This window comes from Anthonomus grandis, chromosome 16 (assembly GCF_022605725.1).
Source record: "Anthonomus grandis grandis chromosome 16, icAntGran1.3, whole genome shotgun sequence".
Taxonomy (NCBI): Eukaryota; Metazoa; Arthropoda; class Insecta; order Coleoptera; family Curculionidae; genus Anthonomus; species Anthonomus grandis.
In genome coordinates this window covers 3244577-3260483 of record NC_065561.1, presented here as the reverse complement: position 1 = coordinate 3260483, position 15907 = coordinate 3244577, and the positions used below count along the sequence as shown (strand labels likewise).

Genomic DNA, 15907 nt, shown 5'->3' with positions numbered 1-15907 from the left:
TAGAAAAGTAAGAAACCTTGGATAACCAAAAACCTATGGACAAAATATAATTAGTCAAGGACACTGTGCTGAGAAAGCATCGTAATATATCCAGAATTCTTACAAATTCAATCAAAATACCCACAAAAAATTTAATCTAATTAAGCTAACGACAAGAATCCCAAAAATCTATTTGGTCATCAAATAAATCAAGGGCGTCAATACCGTTGCTGAAAAAGGACAACAGCATGCGCGTAAATGAAATGCAGGTTGCGGAAGAGTTAAGTTTTAAAAAACTCTGTACCAGCACAGTGAAAAAGGCGTATTAGACACATCAATTTAAAAAAAAAAGGACAAGTTATTAGCAGGCAAGTCTAGGTAATGTAACGATGTATTTGTTAAGATTATATAGTGTATTATTAAAAGTATCAGTTATTATTATATCATAAATTATTTGAATTATAGGTTGTTATATATACCAATAGTTACGTTTTTAGTTATTAATTAGTTCGTTTATTTAGTTCATAAGGAAGAAAGTATCTATTATATACAAATAAAGTAAATTAATTTTTTTTAAATACAAGTAAAATAAATTATAATATATTAGTCGTAAAGAAAATGGAGCCCATCGGAATGGAATAATAACCCTTTTTTTGGATAAAGTTATGAGTGATTTTTATAAATGACCTGCATTTTGCTAGGTAAAATAATATATTTGAACAAAATAAATCGGGTAGTTAAAAGAATAACAAGTGCTTATAAGTTCACTCGTAACAGTAAATAAACCTAGACAAGAACGATTATTTTTAAATTTATGGATTTCATTATACGAGACGAGATACAGAAATTCTCTACTGAAAAATTACTTTAGTATCTAATATCCAATACCAATTTGCAAAAGGTCGCTCTACAATTATAAACTTACTTTAACGGCTTAATCACTGGATTTTAGCCGTAGACAAAAATCAACTAATGGATGTCATCCACCTCGACTTTACTAAAGGATTTGCTAGAGTTTCTACGAAACGACTGTTAAATAAACTAGAACATCCTGGCAAAAAAGGAAATTTGTTAACTTGGATTGAAGAAAAAAAAATCTTGGAAAAAGAAAGTTCAGTTTGAGGGTGGGGGCTATTATATCAAAAGTAGATATCCATATCAATCCTAGTAGAGTCCCTCAGGGTTCCGTTTTTGGCCCTCTCCTGTTCCTGGCTACCACGTGTGGTTTACCTTGAGAACTAAATTGTTGGGCGCCAATGTTTGCACGCGGCACAAAAGTATATGCAGTTCCCTTAACTTCTCACCAACAACTGCAAACTAATCTGGATACTATGTGGAAGTGATATAATAAATGATTACTTCTTCTTTATCCGGACAGGTGTGTAGTGTACACTTGAAGAAACTTATCTGCAACTACCCTATCAAGTAAATAAATACTCGGTGATAAATTTTGGACATGTTTGTAAAGATCTAGGAAAGTCATACTGGGATCAAATGTTAGCGTCATCTTTTTCGAAAATATGGTTGGCTTTTACAGGGTGTTTCTTAACCTTTACGCATAAACTTGGGAAATTATTGCTGACGGCAGTTTCTGAGATAATTCTTTTTTTTCACAAAAATGTAATAACTTTATCCGGTGGAATTTTGTTTTCAAAATAAGAAGTAAACAAGTCCGGATGATGTTTATTATGTTTAATAGTACCTACTTTGCTATTAGTTGATACAGTTGTGGTCGTATTTCGTTTTTTATTAAAATTATGCCGCATAATTTTTCAAATGAGGAACTCGTGGACATGTTACTGGCATACGGGGAATCAAGACAAAACAGTGTGGCTGCAGCTAATCTTTATGCACACAGGTTTCCTCATAGGTATCATCCGTCGCGTGAAGCTTTTTTGCGTGTGGTTCAGCGCGGTAGACAAACTAGAAATTTGCGGCCGAGGCCAGGGCAACATGGTGGAGCCATTAGACCTAGGCGCAATTTTCAATCTGGAGAGTTTGATTTTAGATATCATCGAAGAGCATCCTGACACTAGAACAATTGAAACGGAATTTGGATTATCACCAGTCATAGTTTGGCAAATTTTAAGGCATGAATTACTGTATCCATTTCACGTCCAAAGGGTACAAGTTTTACTTCCAAGGGATCATGCGCCTCGAGTAAACTTTTGCGAGTGGTTGTTACATCAGCAGCAGTTAAACCCAAACTTTACCAGGAACATTTTAGCTGCGGATGAAGCAATTTTCACACGCAATGGTATTCACAATTTTCGCAACACGCATTTTTGGGCAGTTGAAAATCTGCATGCCATTCGGCGAACAAACTTTCAACAACGATTTTCAGTAAATGTGTGGGCTGGAATTGTAAACGGAATACTTATTGGCCCTTTTATTTTGGATAATCGTCTAACTGGTGCTCTTTATTTACAATTCTTGCGACAAAATTTACCGGTACTCCTTGCTCTTCACATTAGGCAAAATTTGTGGTATGGTGCTCCACCACATTTTGCACGACCAGTGCGATGGTATTTGGATCGAATGTGCCCCGAACGATGGATAGGCCGAGGTGGTCCAATTGGATGGCCTTCTCGATCATCTGACCTTAATCCGCTTGACTTTTATTTTTGGGGCCACCTAAAATCTCTGGTGTATGTAACCGAAGTTGACAATGAACAAGAATTAAGAAATCGGATATTTGCTGCCGCCGAGGAAATTCGACTGCAACCTGGATTAGCTGCTGTCTGCAACTCTTGGATTAGGCGTGCTCAATTGTGTATTGAAAGTCATGGAAATAACTTCAAACAGTTACTATAATAGTTAAATAAACATTTAATTTGGAGAATTTACGTTTTTTTTTTAATTTTAATTAATAAGTCGTTTATCTCCGTAACTAAAACTATTTTACTAATTTTTTTTTCACTATTAGTCATTATTTGCCGTCAGCAATAATTTCCCAAGTTTATGCGTATAGGTTAAAAACAACACCCTGTATAATATTATTTGTGACTTTAATACTTTAAATTTTCAAGGAAAGGGAACAAACAAGGAACTAAGACACTTTGGATAAGCAAGAACCTATGAACAAAATATAAATGTTCAAGGAATGACACTTAGCTGCGAAATCATCGTAATTTTTCCATTATTCATACAAATTTAATCAAAAATTCCCTTAAACACTTTAAATGTAATTAAGCTAACAACAAGAATCCTGAAAACTATTTGAATATATTTGTTACTCAATTAAATCAAAGTGTCAATACCATTGCTAAAAGAGGACAACATGTGCGAAAATGAAATGCAGGTCGCCAATAGTTGGCAAGCACATTTGATGAATCATTAAAGATTTCGAATACCGACCCCATATTATCCTAGTACCAACAATAAATATTAATGAGAAAAAAAAAACAAAAAATTTAACATTAAAAAAAAAATTAATCTGCAAGTTTAGATAAAATATCGGCAACTTTAAAAAAATACTGTGACGTATTAGCTGCTCCTCTTGTTAAAATAATGAATTGAATCCTATAGAAGCAAAACCCGACAAATCCACTTTTGGTTAAAAACGAGGTTATTGTTTTGAACTGTTTACATAATAAAAATCTGCAGATTTAAACAGGTTTGTGGTATCAAAAATCGTAAAAATACGTTGAAATTTAAAGTAAAATATTGGCTATAGTTTCAAAATCCGCCAAATCCTAATGTCAAATCCAACGCGTCGTAACAAAAACAACAACAAATCCATTTCGACCAATCACGGCGCTCCCGGCGTCCACATAACAATAATAATTTTACGTGCGAATTTTCTACGATGTTTGTTAGTATATTGTTGTTCGCGAACTCGAACAGTAGTATTTTGTACTTTTATTTAATTATTGCCAACTTTTTTATTAAATAATAAGTTTTAAGTGCCTAAAACTCTATGAAATGGAATTGACAGAGTCAATAAAACCTAAGACGCCTCTCTTAGCAAGGAAAAGAGTGGCTAAACCAGAAACTTGGAAGAGAAAAGGAGAGCAAAATGAGAGGTAAGTTTTTTTTTAAACTTATTGACAGTGTTTTGCATAATATTTAATATTCTAGATACAAGAATAAAAGTTTGCCTGAGTATCCAAAATGTAAACACGCGACAAAATCGTATCATTGCAGTTCATTGTTAATATACGATGTTTCAAATTTTCATAAAACTTTTTATCTTCACAAAACTAAAATTGAGCAAGACAACCTAATTTTAAAGCACCGCCTGATTAAAGATATTAAACGCAAAAGGACCCAAAATGAAAACGGTGCGTCTAAAAAAAAGTTTTTCAGTTGTTTATAATATTCCCAAGGCCAATACTTTAAAACTGGTTCCAGCTTGCAGGAATGGATTTACTAAAATTTTGGCAGTTTGTAAAGATCGGATTAATGGGGTTTTACGAAGGTTTAAAGAACCCAGAAAAATGGCGTCTAAAACAAGCGGTGGCGACAGAATTTCTGGAAAATATAGTGCGAAAAAAGAGTCAGTAATGAAATTCATTGAAAGTTTTAAGGTAATCGAGACTCATTATTGCCGAAACAGAACTAACCGCAAATATTTACCCTCAACACTTAGTATTTTAAAGATTTGGAGACTATACTGTCAAACAATGAACGAAATACCAACCCTCCTTGTTAAAAAAAGTTATTTTGCAATGATATTTAATACCAATTACAACATTGGCTTTGGTTCACCCCGCACTGATGTGTGTTCCGTGTGACTCCAATTAACAGAAAAAATAAAAAATGAGAAAGACGAAAATAAAAAAAAAACTAATGACGGAAAGACATGTACATAAATTACGCACCAAGACTTTCTTTGACTATTTAAAAGGAGAAAAACCTGAACTAATTACAATATCATTTGATTGCCAGAAGAATCAGGTCCTACCAAAGATTCCTGACCAATCAGTTTATTATAGCCGCCAGCTTTATATTTACAATTTTACCATTGTTACTGGCAGTTCACACTCACCCTCACTAAAAATAATGTGTCAATTTATGCTTGGACTGAAGACGAATACCATAAGGGATCAAATGAAATAGCAAGTATTTTAAAAGTATTTTACAAACTTTGTCAACTAGACCTTAGAAATAAAAATAAAGTAAAACTTTTTGCTGGCGGATGTGCAGATCAGAATAAAAACTCTACTTTAATTACAATGTATACCATGTGGCAAGGTCAGAAGGCTCATCAGTCAGTCTCAAAATTAGGAATTATCTTTCCAGTTGTTGAGCATTCTTTTTTCCTTGCAAATCGTGTATTCGCTCGAAAGGAAACAGTAAAACCTACTGAACAATGGCACTTCTCATTTAATGCATGCAAGAGGTACATATTGAATCGAACTAGTTCTGGACAGGTTACGATTCGAGGAGAGCAGTCCTATAAATCAGATCCGGATGTTTTCAAATCAGTCTTAAAAAAGGGCAAGCCACCAAACGACATAAAACCAGCATTAGTTCAAAACGTTATACAGCCAAAGCCAAAAAGCTAAATGGATGTCCAAACACTCCTCACCAAACATTATGGAGATAAATCAAAAGATGTGAATAAATTGGAAAACTATAAGAATATTCTTGAAAAAAACGAATTGGCAAATCTGGAGAACATAGAAATTCTAGAAAATGAAGAGAATTTGTGTGAAAACATGCCTTATTTAAGTGATTTGTTAGTTTAAACTATTTTTTAAATAATGTTGGTATAAGTGTCTATGTTTGTTAAATTCTTCCGTAATAAAATACATATTTCAAAAACAAAAGTTTTTTTTTTACAAAATACGACAAATCCACTATGGTCAGTTTCAAAACCCGAAAAAAAAATTAATTTCAAATAACTATACACTAAGATGTTTTTCCAGGTTGAATTGTTCAAAATTAAATGCTTGATGACTTGCTTTATGTATATAAAGAAACTTAAAAAGATATAACTTATAAAGAAACGAAAAAGATATTGAGCTTTTAACTTTAACTATTATTTTATTAACCCCTTATCGTTTTTTCTCATTTCCCAACATTTTCTAAAAGTGGATTTGTCGGATTTTGCTTTTATAGGATTCAATTACTCAATGATTAAAAACTCTATCAGAACAGTGAAAAGTCGTATTAGTTACGGCAATTTTTAAAAAAGACGACAAGTTATTAGCAGGTTAAATAAATAAGCCTAAAACCAATTATTTGCAAAATTTAGATTTCATTGTTCGCGATGAGATGCAGATATTCTTTACTGAAAATTACTAGTAGTACGTAATGTCCAACACGGATTTGCAAGAATTCACTCTAAATTTGTTAAATTGAATCGGGAATTTAAAAATAAAAGAAAGTCAGTTGGAGGGTGAGGGTTACCATGTTTAAATTATATGCTTAGGTGTCTCTTAGGGCTCTGTTTTTAACCCTCTTCTGTTCCTGGCTTATTGGCTGTGTGATTTACCTTCAGAACTAAGTTGTTGGGCGCCAACGTTTGCACTCGACACTAAAATATATGCAGTTTTCGTAAGTTGTCACCAACAACTGCAAACTGATTTGGACACTATTTGGAAGTGATGCAATAAATGATTAATCTTCTTCTCCCCACAAGTCTGTGGTAATACATTTAAGAAAAGGTAACTCACAGCTACTCTACCAAATAAATAACATTAACCTAAAAAAAGTCGAATCTTATTGAGGTCTCGGAATAATAGTAACTAGGGATTAAATTATAGATTGCCTAGATTTACTAGGAAAACTTAATTTTGCGTTACCACGAAGATTTCTTACTCACAGACACTTCATACACATACTTTTAAATTTTCACGAGCTTATTCTATGTGTAACCTATGTAAGTCAAAATATGCCTTTTTGCAGAAACGTTATATATTATTTGATACTATTGGTATTTATATAGAGGTACAAAATTTTTCTGTTTAATCTTAATTTGGTAGCAATATAGCTGTTACTGTTTAAATATATTTAGTATACAGGGTGTGCCAACAAGGTGTACGGCTAAGATAGTGCCTTAACTATACGAGGTAGAGCAAAAAGTTCTACAGCAAAGTTGTAAGGTTGAGAAAAACCTACGAACTAAAAATATTTTTATGTATACTGGGTGTGTCACAAAAAAGTTACAATAAAATATGATTTTTTTTTAAACGGTACGCCCTGTATATTATGGTACTAGAATGTGAGGCAAAAAGAGTACTTTACTTTGGTATAACGTTTTTAAAATTTCCGTGCGGCGTTGCAACGTAATTAATTTTTTTTATGTTATATTTTGCCTTTTAGAGGGTTCGTTTAAAAAATCATAATTAACTTATAATTTATTTTGCGCCTATGAAACTTGTACCACAGTTAGTCTAGGATACTTCCTCTAGGCTGACTATGATAATTTGTAATTTTTTAATACAGGGTGTTTTTAAAGAACTTTCAAACTTGCTGAAATTAAATACGCAATATCTCAAATTTTTCAAATGAAACACCCTGTATATTTTTATCTAATTAAGTTTGTCCCTCAAATACCTTCATTTTTTATTTAATAGGTCCTATAGCTAAACCAAGTACTTTTTGAGATATTTTAACTTTTCTGTAAAATACTATGCATAAAACGGGTATTCTTTAAGTTTTGATCAAGATTACTTAAAAACATTGGTTTAAATGTCATTAATAATAATTGTCAGATTATTAGTTTTATGACAGCAGTAGACAAGATCAATGTTTCTTCTTCAAAAACCATTTTAGAAATTAGTTAATCGATTTTTGTGTCAGTGAATTAGTTAATCGATTTTTAATTTTTATTGTTCATTTTGTAATCAATATGAATTTTCCTGGTGAGGAATTTGTTGATATGATATATGCCCTTGGAGCTGCTGAAAGAAATAGCCTTTTGGCATCTAGAATTTATGCGCAACTTTATCCTGAAAGGAGACATCCCCAAGCATAAGTGTTTCAAAAACTAAAAGAAAGATTTGAGAGAACAGGAAGTGTAATTTATGAAAAACATGAACGGGTGAAGCCAGTTACAAATGAGGAAAACAGTATGACAGTAGCTTTAAGTGTCGTTGAAGATCCTCATAAAAGCGTTAGGCAGCTTGCTAAAGAATTACCCTTTAGTGCAACATCAATATCTCGCATGCTTCGAAGCGAAAAATTCCATCCTTACCATATTCAATTGTTGCAGGAATTACTTCCGCAGGATTATGAGATAAGAATGGCTTTCTGTCAGTGGGCGAGAAATAAGATGTTGGGAGATGTTTGGGCAGGAATAATAGGACATTACGTTATTGGACCGCACTTTTTTAATGGACATCTCAAAATGAAAATGTGAAATGTATTTAAACTTTTTACAAAACGATTTTAAATGCCTTCTACAAACGTTGCTTTACCATGTTCGAGATAGGATTTAATTTCAGCATGACGGCGCTCCAGCTCATTATAGCCATGCTGTTAGAAATTTTTTAAATGAGCATTTTGATGGCCGGTGGATAGGGAGAGGTGGGGCAAGGGCCCGCAAGGTCTCCAGATTTGACCAAACTGGATTTTTTCTTGTGGGGATATGTGAAGGAAAAAGTCTATCAAACAACTCCTACCACAAGTGAAAATATGAAACATAAAATTCGGGAGATTTTTCAAACAGTCACGCCAATTATGTTGGTAAAGGTTAATGACTCATTCTCAAAAAGGGTAAACGCTTGCGTACAAAATTTAGGAGGTGATATTGAACACAATTTAGAATATTTGTAATTAATCTTTAAAATTTGAAATTAGTGTAACTATGTAGATTTATGCAAAAATACGTAAGTACCTACCTAGTATGTAATTTAATTTTGCTGTTTTTTTAGCAGTTTAGGTGAATAATTGTGTTGGTTAATTTTTCGAGTATGTAATAATAATAATAATAATTGTAGGAAAAGTAATAATTCTTATTCTTCAATAATTTTTTCTAAGCAATCTTGATCAAAACTTAAAGAATACCCGTTTTATGCATAGTATTTTACAGAAAAGTTTAAATATCTCAAAAAGTACTTGGTTTAGCTATAGGACATATTAAATAAAAAATAAAGGTATTTGAGGGACAAACTTAATTAGATAAAAATATACAGGATGTTCCATTTGAAAAATTTGAGATATTGCGTATTTAATTTTAGCCGCACGGAAATTTTAAAAACGTTATACCAAAGTAAAGTACTCTTTTTGCCTCACATTCTAGTACCATAATATACAGGGCGTACCATTTAAAAAAAAATCATATTTTATTGTAACTTTTTTGTGACACACCTAGTATACATAAAAATATTTTTAGTTCGTAGGTTTTTCTCAACCTTACAACTTTGCTGTAGAACTTTTTACTCTACCTCGTATAGTTAAGGCACTATCTTAGCCGTACACCTTGTTGGCACACCCTGTATATCTCATTATCTTTTTCAGTACTTGGTTTAATTTTGTATTTTAATTTTTTTTGAGGCATTATTTTTTTTTCATATATTTTAATCTGTAACGTAGTTATTTGTACGCAATTTTTAGTATTTATCTACCTTATAATTAGGTTTATTATGTTTAAGGTAGTTTAATGTCAATAAATAAATATTATAGCTTAGCCTTAAGACTAGTATTTTGTCAGATTTATTCAGCACATAGTTATAACGTAAAAAGTATTATGTTGAAAATTTATATCAGCCGAATTTTGATACCATAAAAGGCTTAATGTGAATTATTCTGCTAATTTAAGTAGTACCTGTGCCTATCTCGTTGATTCTTATATGCATACATTAACTTGTTCTTATACTTAGAATTTTTAGTACTAAAACTTTTAAATACTAAAAAGTATAACAGTATTTTTAGACGATATCTTACTCTATATTTTTCTAAAAATTAGATTGCTTTGGTTCTTAATATGTATAGCCCTACTTAATTATTATTTTTTTGATATAAGGGAGAAAGTTTAATTATTGGTTTCCTTTTAAAATTAATATTTATTTTCACAAAAAAGGGTAGGTTTACGTTATTCTAATTAATTTACATTACTATACTTATTTGTAAGTTAACTGATATTAATTAAATTTAACGCATATTATATGCCAAGAGAAGTAAAAATTCACACAAAGATTTATTTTTAGTTCTTACCATTTAACAGAATATAGCTTTTCTCCCTCCAGGTCAAAATCACATAGCAATTCTGCATCTTTTCCTTTAATAACTGCCCGAGGAACTCTTAGCCTAACATCTCGTAGTGATAGAGTATCTAGACAAAAGGAAAACAATTAATCACTTTTTGAGTTTCTTATTATAATATATATATTATTTTCTTATTATTATATTAATTTATTATAATAATAAGAAAGTTATTTATTTTTAAAAATAGTTACAGAGTATAATAAACAAATGACTATACATAAAAATTATAAAGAACCACAAAAAGTAGACCATATTGTTAGTGGTACCATCTTGTTAGTGGTAAAAAATTAATTAACAACTTTTTTCACAAATAAAAGTACAATAGTTCTATATAAAAGATATCAGATTAAACGCAAAGTTATGTTAAAACCTAGTTAAAAATATGGGTAAAAAGTATTACAAACCGGTTATTACTGGTATAAAAAATCGCTATAATTAAGGACTTATGTACAAAAAACATCGTTGAACCAGTGTTTTCGTACTTTAGCCAAAACGAGTAAATTACTATTTTAGCCATATGTGATGAGAATGTTTTATTTTTCTTAGGCTATCGCAGTACATTACTTGGATAAATATTTGGCTTATATCAATAATCTTAGCTTTATGAAATAACGAATCCGATAAAGATGTTCTTTATGTTCTAAAATAAATTTAAGAAATCGTTCTTGCGTAATATTAAACGATTGTAACGATTGTTAGTAAGCCTCTATAACTACCTTCTTAACCAAAATAAATGAAAAAAGATGTGGTTGTATAAGTGCTGAGTATGACATTTTTAGACATCTAATATCAAAATACTTTTGTTTTGTTGGCGAAGAAATTCTTTATGAACACCGGTAGTTCTTAAGCCCCCGGTAGTATGGGTCTTCGTGATAGGTAACCACTAAAACTTCCATGCTGGGTGGTACCACGATGACTCCCTGCACTACGGTCTGCTCTATTGCAGTCCTATTGTGCCCCATAGATTTACTCCCACATGATAAGTTCGGTTGCTTCTAGGAAGTCCAGTATTTTGCCCAGTGGTGTAGATTTTATCCTCTCTGGTAAGGGTTTGGCTTTGCTCCGGGTTGTCGCTCTGGTCTGGTTGAACACTTTGCAGAAGAGTGGTTTCTATTTCTTCTTCACAGCCTCTACACGGTGTTTCTTCTCCACAGCCTCTACTTTGCGGAATATGTGTAGGTGTTTCCTATAGGGTGCATGGCTTCTGAGCAACCCTGTTACCTTTCGCAGTTATTGCCTGGTGTGGCAACAACTGTGTTCTCCCCTTCCTAAAGGGCGGGCTGCCCAAAAGTTGCTGGAGAGTTCCAGCTTGAGTAATTGTTCCCCATAGTTTTTTATGCTCCAGTTCCAACCAGTATCTGATATCTTTTTCCAGGTTTTATCGCTGACACAGCATATTGGTTCTGGGCCTCTGAGTTTATTGCTGGCCTCCTTCATTGCAAGTTGGTTTCTTGCAGCACCATACCAGCCCATGTTCTGTGCTAGGATTATCTCTAGCCTGTTTTGACCTTTGGCTAGGTCTGCGAACTCCTCCCAGCAGTTTTGTACCAGGTGTCCAAATAAGCGAGGTAAGCGGCTGTATCTCAGGACCTGTACATCTGGCAACAATGGAATTTTTTTATTATCATAAAAGTGGCCATGAGACTATTCTGGAAATTATTTTTAAGTTCCGTATTTCGCCGCAAGAGGGGGCAACTAAAAATTAAATAAAAAAAACGTCTTTTTCTCCGAAAACTTAAACATTAACTTATACTTTTGATATTATTTTTAGTAAGCCTAGATAATTTGCTATAATTTTTGTTAATGAATTATTGACGTACGAACGATAGTAGGGGTGGGGGAAGCTATTGAAAGTGGAATCATTAAAATCGGTGTAAATTCTAAACCACTTATTCGATTTGAGCAATTCAAAATTTATTTGCACGATAAATATAGCTGCTTTAAAAGTCTGATCTCATCACTACCCTACAGTTCCTAATAAAACCGCCAGAGGGCGCAATATGTAATAATTTTAATTTTTTTCATTTTGCTCCAAAAATTCAAATTAAATGGTATATTTTTGACATCATATTTAAAAAGTAGATAAAATTTACAAAAATACTGTGAAAACTGCACGATGATATATTTGCGTGTTTTAAAGTTATTAAAAAGTTAAGTTATTAAAAGTTATAAAAAGTTAAAGTTATTAAATAGTTATTTAAAGTTATAGCGAATTAAAGTCTTTTACGCACCCAGTCCAAACTTATGTACCGCCATCTAGCGCACAGCCTTAGAATGTCTAGTTAACGTATAGTAGGTGGCAAAAACAAAAGAAACTTTTAAAAAGGATTGTATGGAAACGTCAAATATATATTAGACGGCCAGTTTAAATCTGTTTTCAATTTTCTTTGCCCGATTTTTTGTAAAATGCCCTTGACAAATAATGAAGCTGTGGATTTGATTGCGGTTTTCTTTGAGTGCTTTCAAAATGCAGCAATAACTGAATGACAGTATGCCCTTTGGTATCCACATCGCCGCCATTATGGCAGAAGAATTTTTCCACGGTTGGTACAGCGACTACGCAATACTGGGAGTTTTAGTCGGTCCAAATTTAGAAGGCGTCGCTCTACTGGAAGAACTGAAGAAAACATTATTAGAAATTATTAATTCATTATTCTAATGTGTTGGCATACGTAGAGTTTAATAGCCATATTGGAACTCGTACGTTATCTTTAGATTTGGGAATATACTTGGGTTACCGAACAGATGGAGTGGTCACGTGATCGTTCTGCGCCGGCGGTGTAGCCTAGAGTCTCGATAGGGTTCATGACTTGGGGTTTTACTTAATTTTATTAGTCGAGCGGCTTTAGATCGTTTTGGTTGAATTTTCTGCTATTCGAATATTTGAATCTTCGCAATATCGAAAAGTTGAGATTGTGTTTATTTTTTTGTTAACAAATAATGGCTGACGCACCACGTACACTCCCATTGTAACCCCCACAAGAAAAGAGTACGAAAACATTTGACCATTGCTGAAAAGGAAGTGATTATGAACATATATAAAACATGTAATAACGTGCATCCAGCATACAACAAAGTGCAAAAAGTCCAGTTTACAGCAGAAGCAGCAGGTAATAAATATTTTTAATATACAGTGTGTCCCAGGATGAGATAATGAAATAATTTTAATGTTTTACATAAAAGTTTAATAAAAAGAATTTCCTCCCGAGATAAACGAGCTCAAACTTAAAAAAAAAATTTTCCGAAAAAAATTACAAAAAATTACACCATTTGAAAGCTTAATCCTTTAGGATTAAATAGAGGTATTACTCATGTGGCGCTACGTATTATATAGGGTGAGCTGTGTTAACAAATATAAACCCCTTTTTGAGCCTTTTTTTGACCGATTTTTTCTATTTTTCTTAATAACTCTTTATTGGCGGCACCTAGAGACTTCAAACTTTTAGCGTTTTAAGAACTTTTTAAATCTTATTTTTCGACATACTCTACAACCTTCTACGTAGAGTAGTTTTTGCTCTACACCTTTTTTTAACTTTGACGCTTTATACCGGTATACCTATGATACCTACTTTTCTTCACATGTTACCGTTTTTCCGCAACGCGCTGTTATTTAAGAAAAACCCGTCAAAAAATAAGCCGTTCCAATCAACCAGTCATACCGTCGACACCACGGGAGCCAACCGTAGCCGATCGATAGTTCTAGCCTGGACACTTATCCCCGCTTCCATCGATACCTCACAACACAAGCCGAAATCATGCGAGGCGACGACCGCATCGCGATGGCAAAAATTCCACGCTGGGGCACATATTTTGCGTTGATTCGAAATAATATTTTACTGCAGTTATTATTGTAGTTTATAGTAAGATTACGCATTTAAAATTTTAAACTACCAAACTATTTTGATACTCGCTTTGAGTTTTAAAAAGAATAAAAAATCGGTATTTAAATTAGGTGGGTAAATGAACAATTTTATTTTTAACTTACATTTTACAATCTTAATTTTATTAAGAATAATGCCTACCTCTTGCTGCATTCCTGGGTGAAAAAGCAATTATAAAGATACGGAGAGAGTTACCATTTTTCGTTTTCCCAATGACCCGGATCAAAATAAAAAATGGTTAGAATGCATTGAGACGACGTAGTGATAAAAGAATCATCAAGGATCTGCATAAAAATTTTTCTGAACGTTTCATTATTCGTGAGGATATAGTGGCTAGGAAGGATGGAACAATTTTAAAGGTTGCTCGAAAAAGAGTAAAGTTGTCAGAAGATGCCTGCCCTACAATATTTGAGAAAAAAAAATCACGGGTCTTACAAGAGTTAGAACTTGAGCCATAAATGATAAATCAATAAAATAAGGAACAAAAAGATTGTATAAATACATTTGAAACACCGTTTATGTAGATTTTTCCAATAAAATAAATAATAATAAATATTTAAAACATTTATTATATACCTAAAAATACCTAATAATGAAAAAAATATATTATTTTGCAAAATGTAAAATATTAGGTCCCGCGGTATCTCCACTTAGTCGTTCCACTGTACGGCGTGCGCCACCAAATCTCGGCTTCAATTTTGACGCCACGAAACCAGTGTCACGGCTAGAACTATCGATCGGCTACGAGCCAACGCATGGTACAATATAGTTAGCGGTCCAGCACCCATACGGACGACGTCACTATCGAGTCGCACATGGCCAGATGACGTAATCGCGGGGTTTTCGGTATCGTGGCGGCAAATTCGGCCCGTTTGCGCTACGAGTTAGAGTAGGAAAAGCGGTTTGAGAGAAGGATGGAGGATGTCTGGCAACAATTTATAAACGCGTCGTGTTCGTCTCGTGACGTCATGAGTTATTTAATTAATGAATTATTAGTTTTATGGGAACAATTTTGAACGGTTTTTTTGATAAATTACTAGGATAAATAAAATGAATAGAATATAAATATTAATAAATATATATTTGAAATATACAGAGGGTATTGATATTATGGACCATTTATGAGGATAATAATAGCATATAAATAGAATTATACGGGGGGTTTTAAGGTTGAGGGCATAAATAAGGAAAATATTATTTATAATAATAGTAATATTAATCTACAGGGTGTTTTAAGGTTTAAGAAGATTTACAAGAAAGATAATATTTATAATAATAGTAAAAGCAGCATAAACGTTAGGACAAAGTATAAATACCTGGAAAAAAATAATAGTAATAATAGTTTTATTTTAGCTAGGGTTCTTTTAGTGGGGGTTGCTAAATTGGTAAAAAAGACATTGATGCGGTGTTAAAAAAGGTGTATTTTTTGTATTATTTTACTATATTACTGATATCACGGCTTTTATAGCTTTAATTTTTTAATAATAATTTTTTATTTTTAATTTTAATTAATTTTTTTTTTATTTTCGTTTTTTTTCTTTAATTTTTTTTTATTTTATAATAATTACCTTTTAAAATAAAAATTAAAAAAAAAAGAAACAAAGCACTTTTTCCTTTCCTAATACATTGCTTCTTATGGGACCTGATCTTTCTCTTTAGATTGTGACACTCGTATGAATCGTGGAAAAATTTGTCATAAAGCTTTTTTACTAGTTTTTAAATGGTCTTTAACCAGAAAAAAGAAATTTTGAATTCATAGCATATTTTGAAAAAATGGTCATTTTGACCCCGGATTTTGTTCGAAAATCGAAAATTGCAAAGAAATAGGGCTTCTGTTCATTTTGGAGTCAAATTGGTAATAACCTTTTTTAAAGGTACTCTGAAGTCGT

The 15907-nt window shown here is 32.4% G+C and overlaps 1 protein-coding gene across 1 annotated transcript in view; it reads right to left on the bottom strand.

Annotated features, from left to right (window-relative positions):
* LOC126745744 (uncharacterized) overlaps positions 1-15907 on the bottom strand; it is a 306017-nt gene that overhangs the window by 40056 nt on the left and 250054 nt on the right. Inside the window, exon 2 of the mRNA XM_050453726.1 lies at positions 10087-10204. Within this exon, the coding sequence (XP_050309683.1) occupies positions 10087-10204 (118 nt within the window). The remainder of the gene's footprint in view (positions 1-10086; positions 10205-15907) is intronic.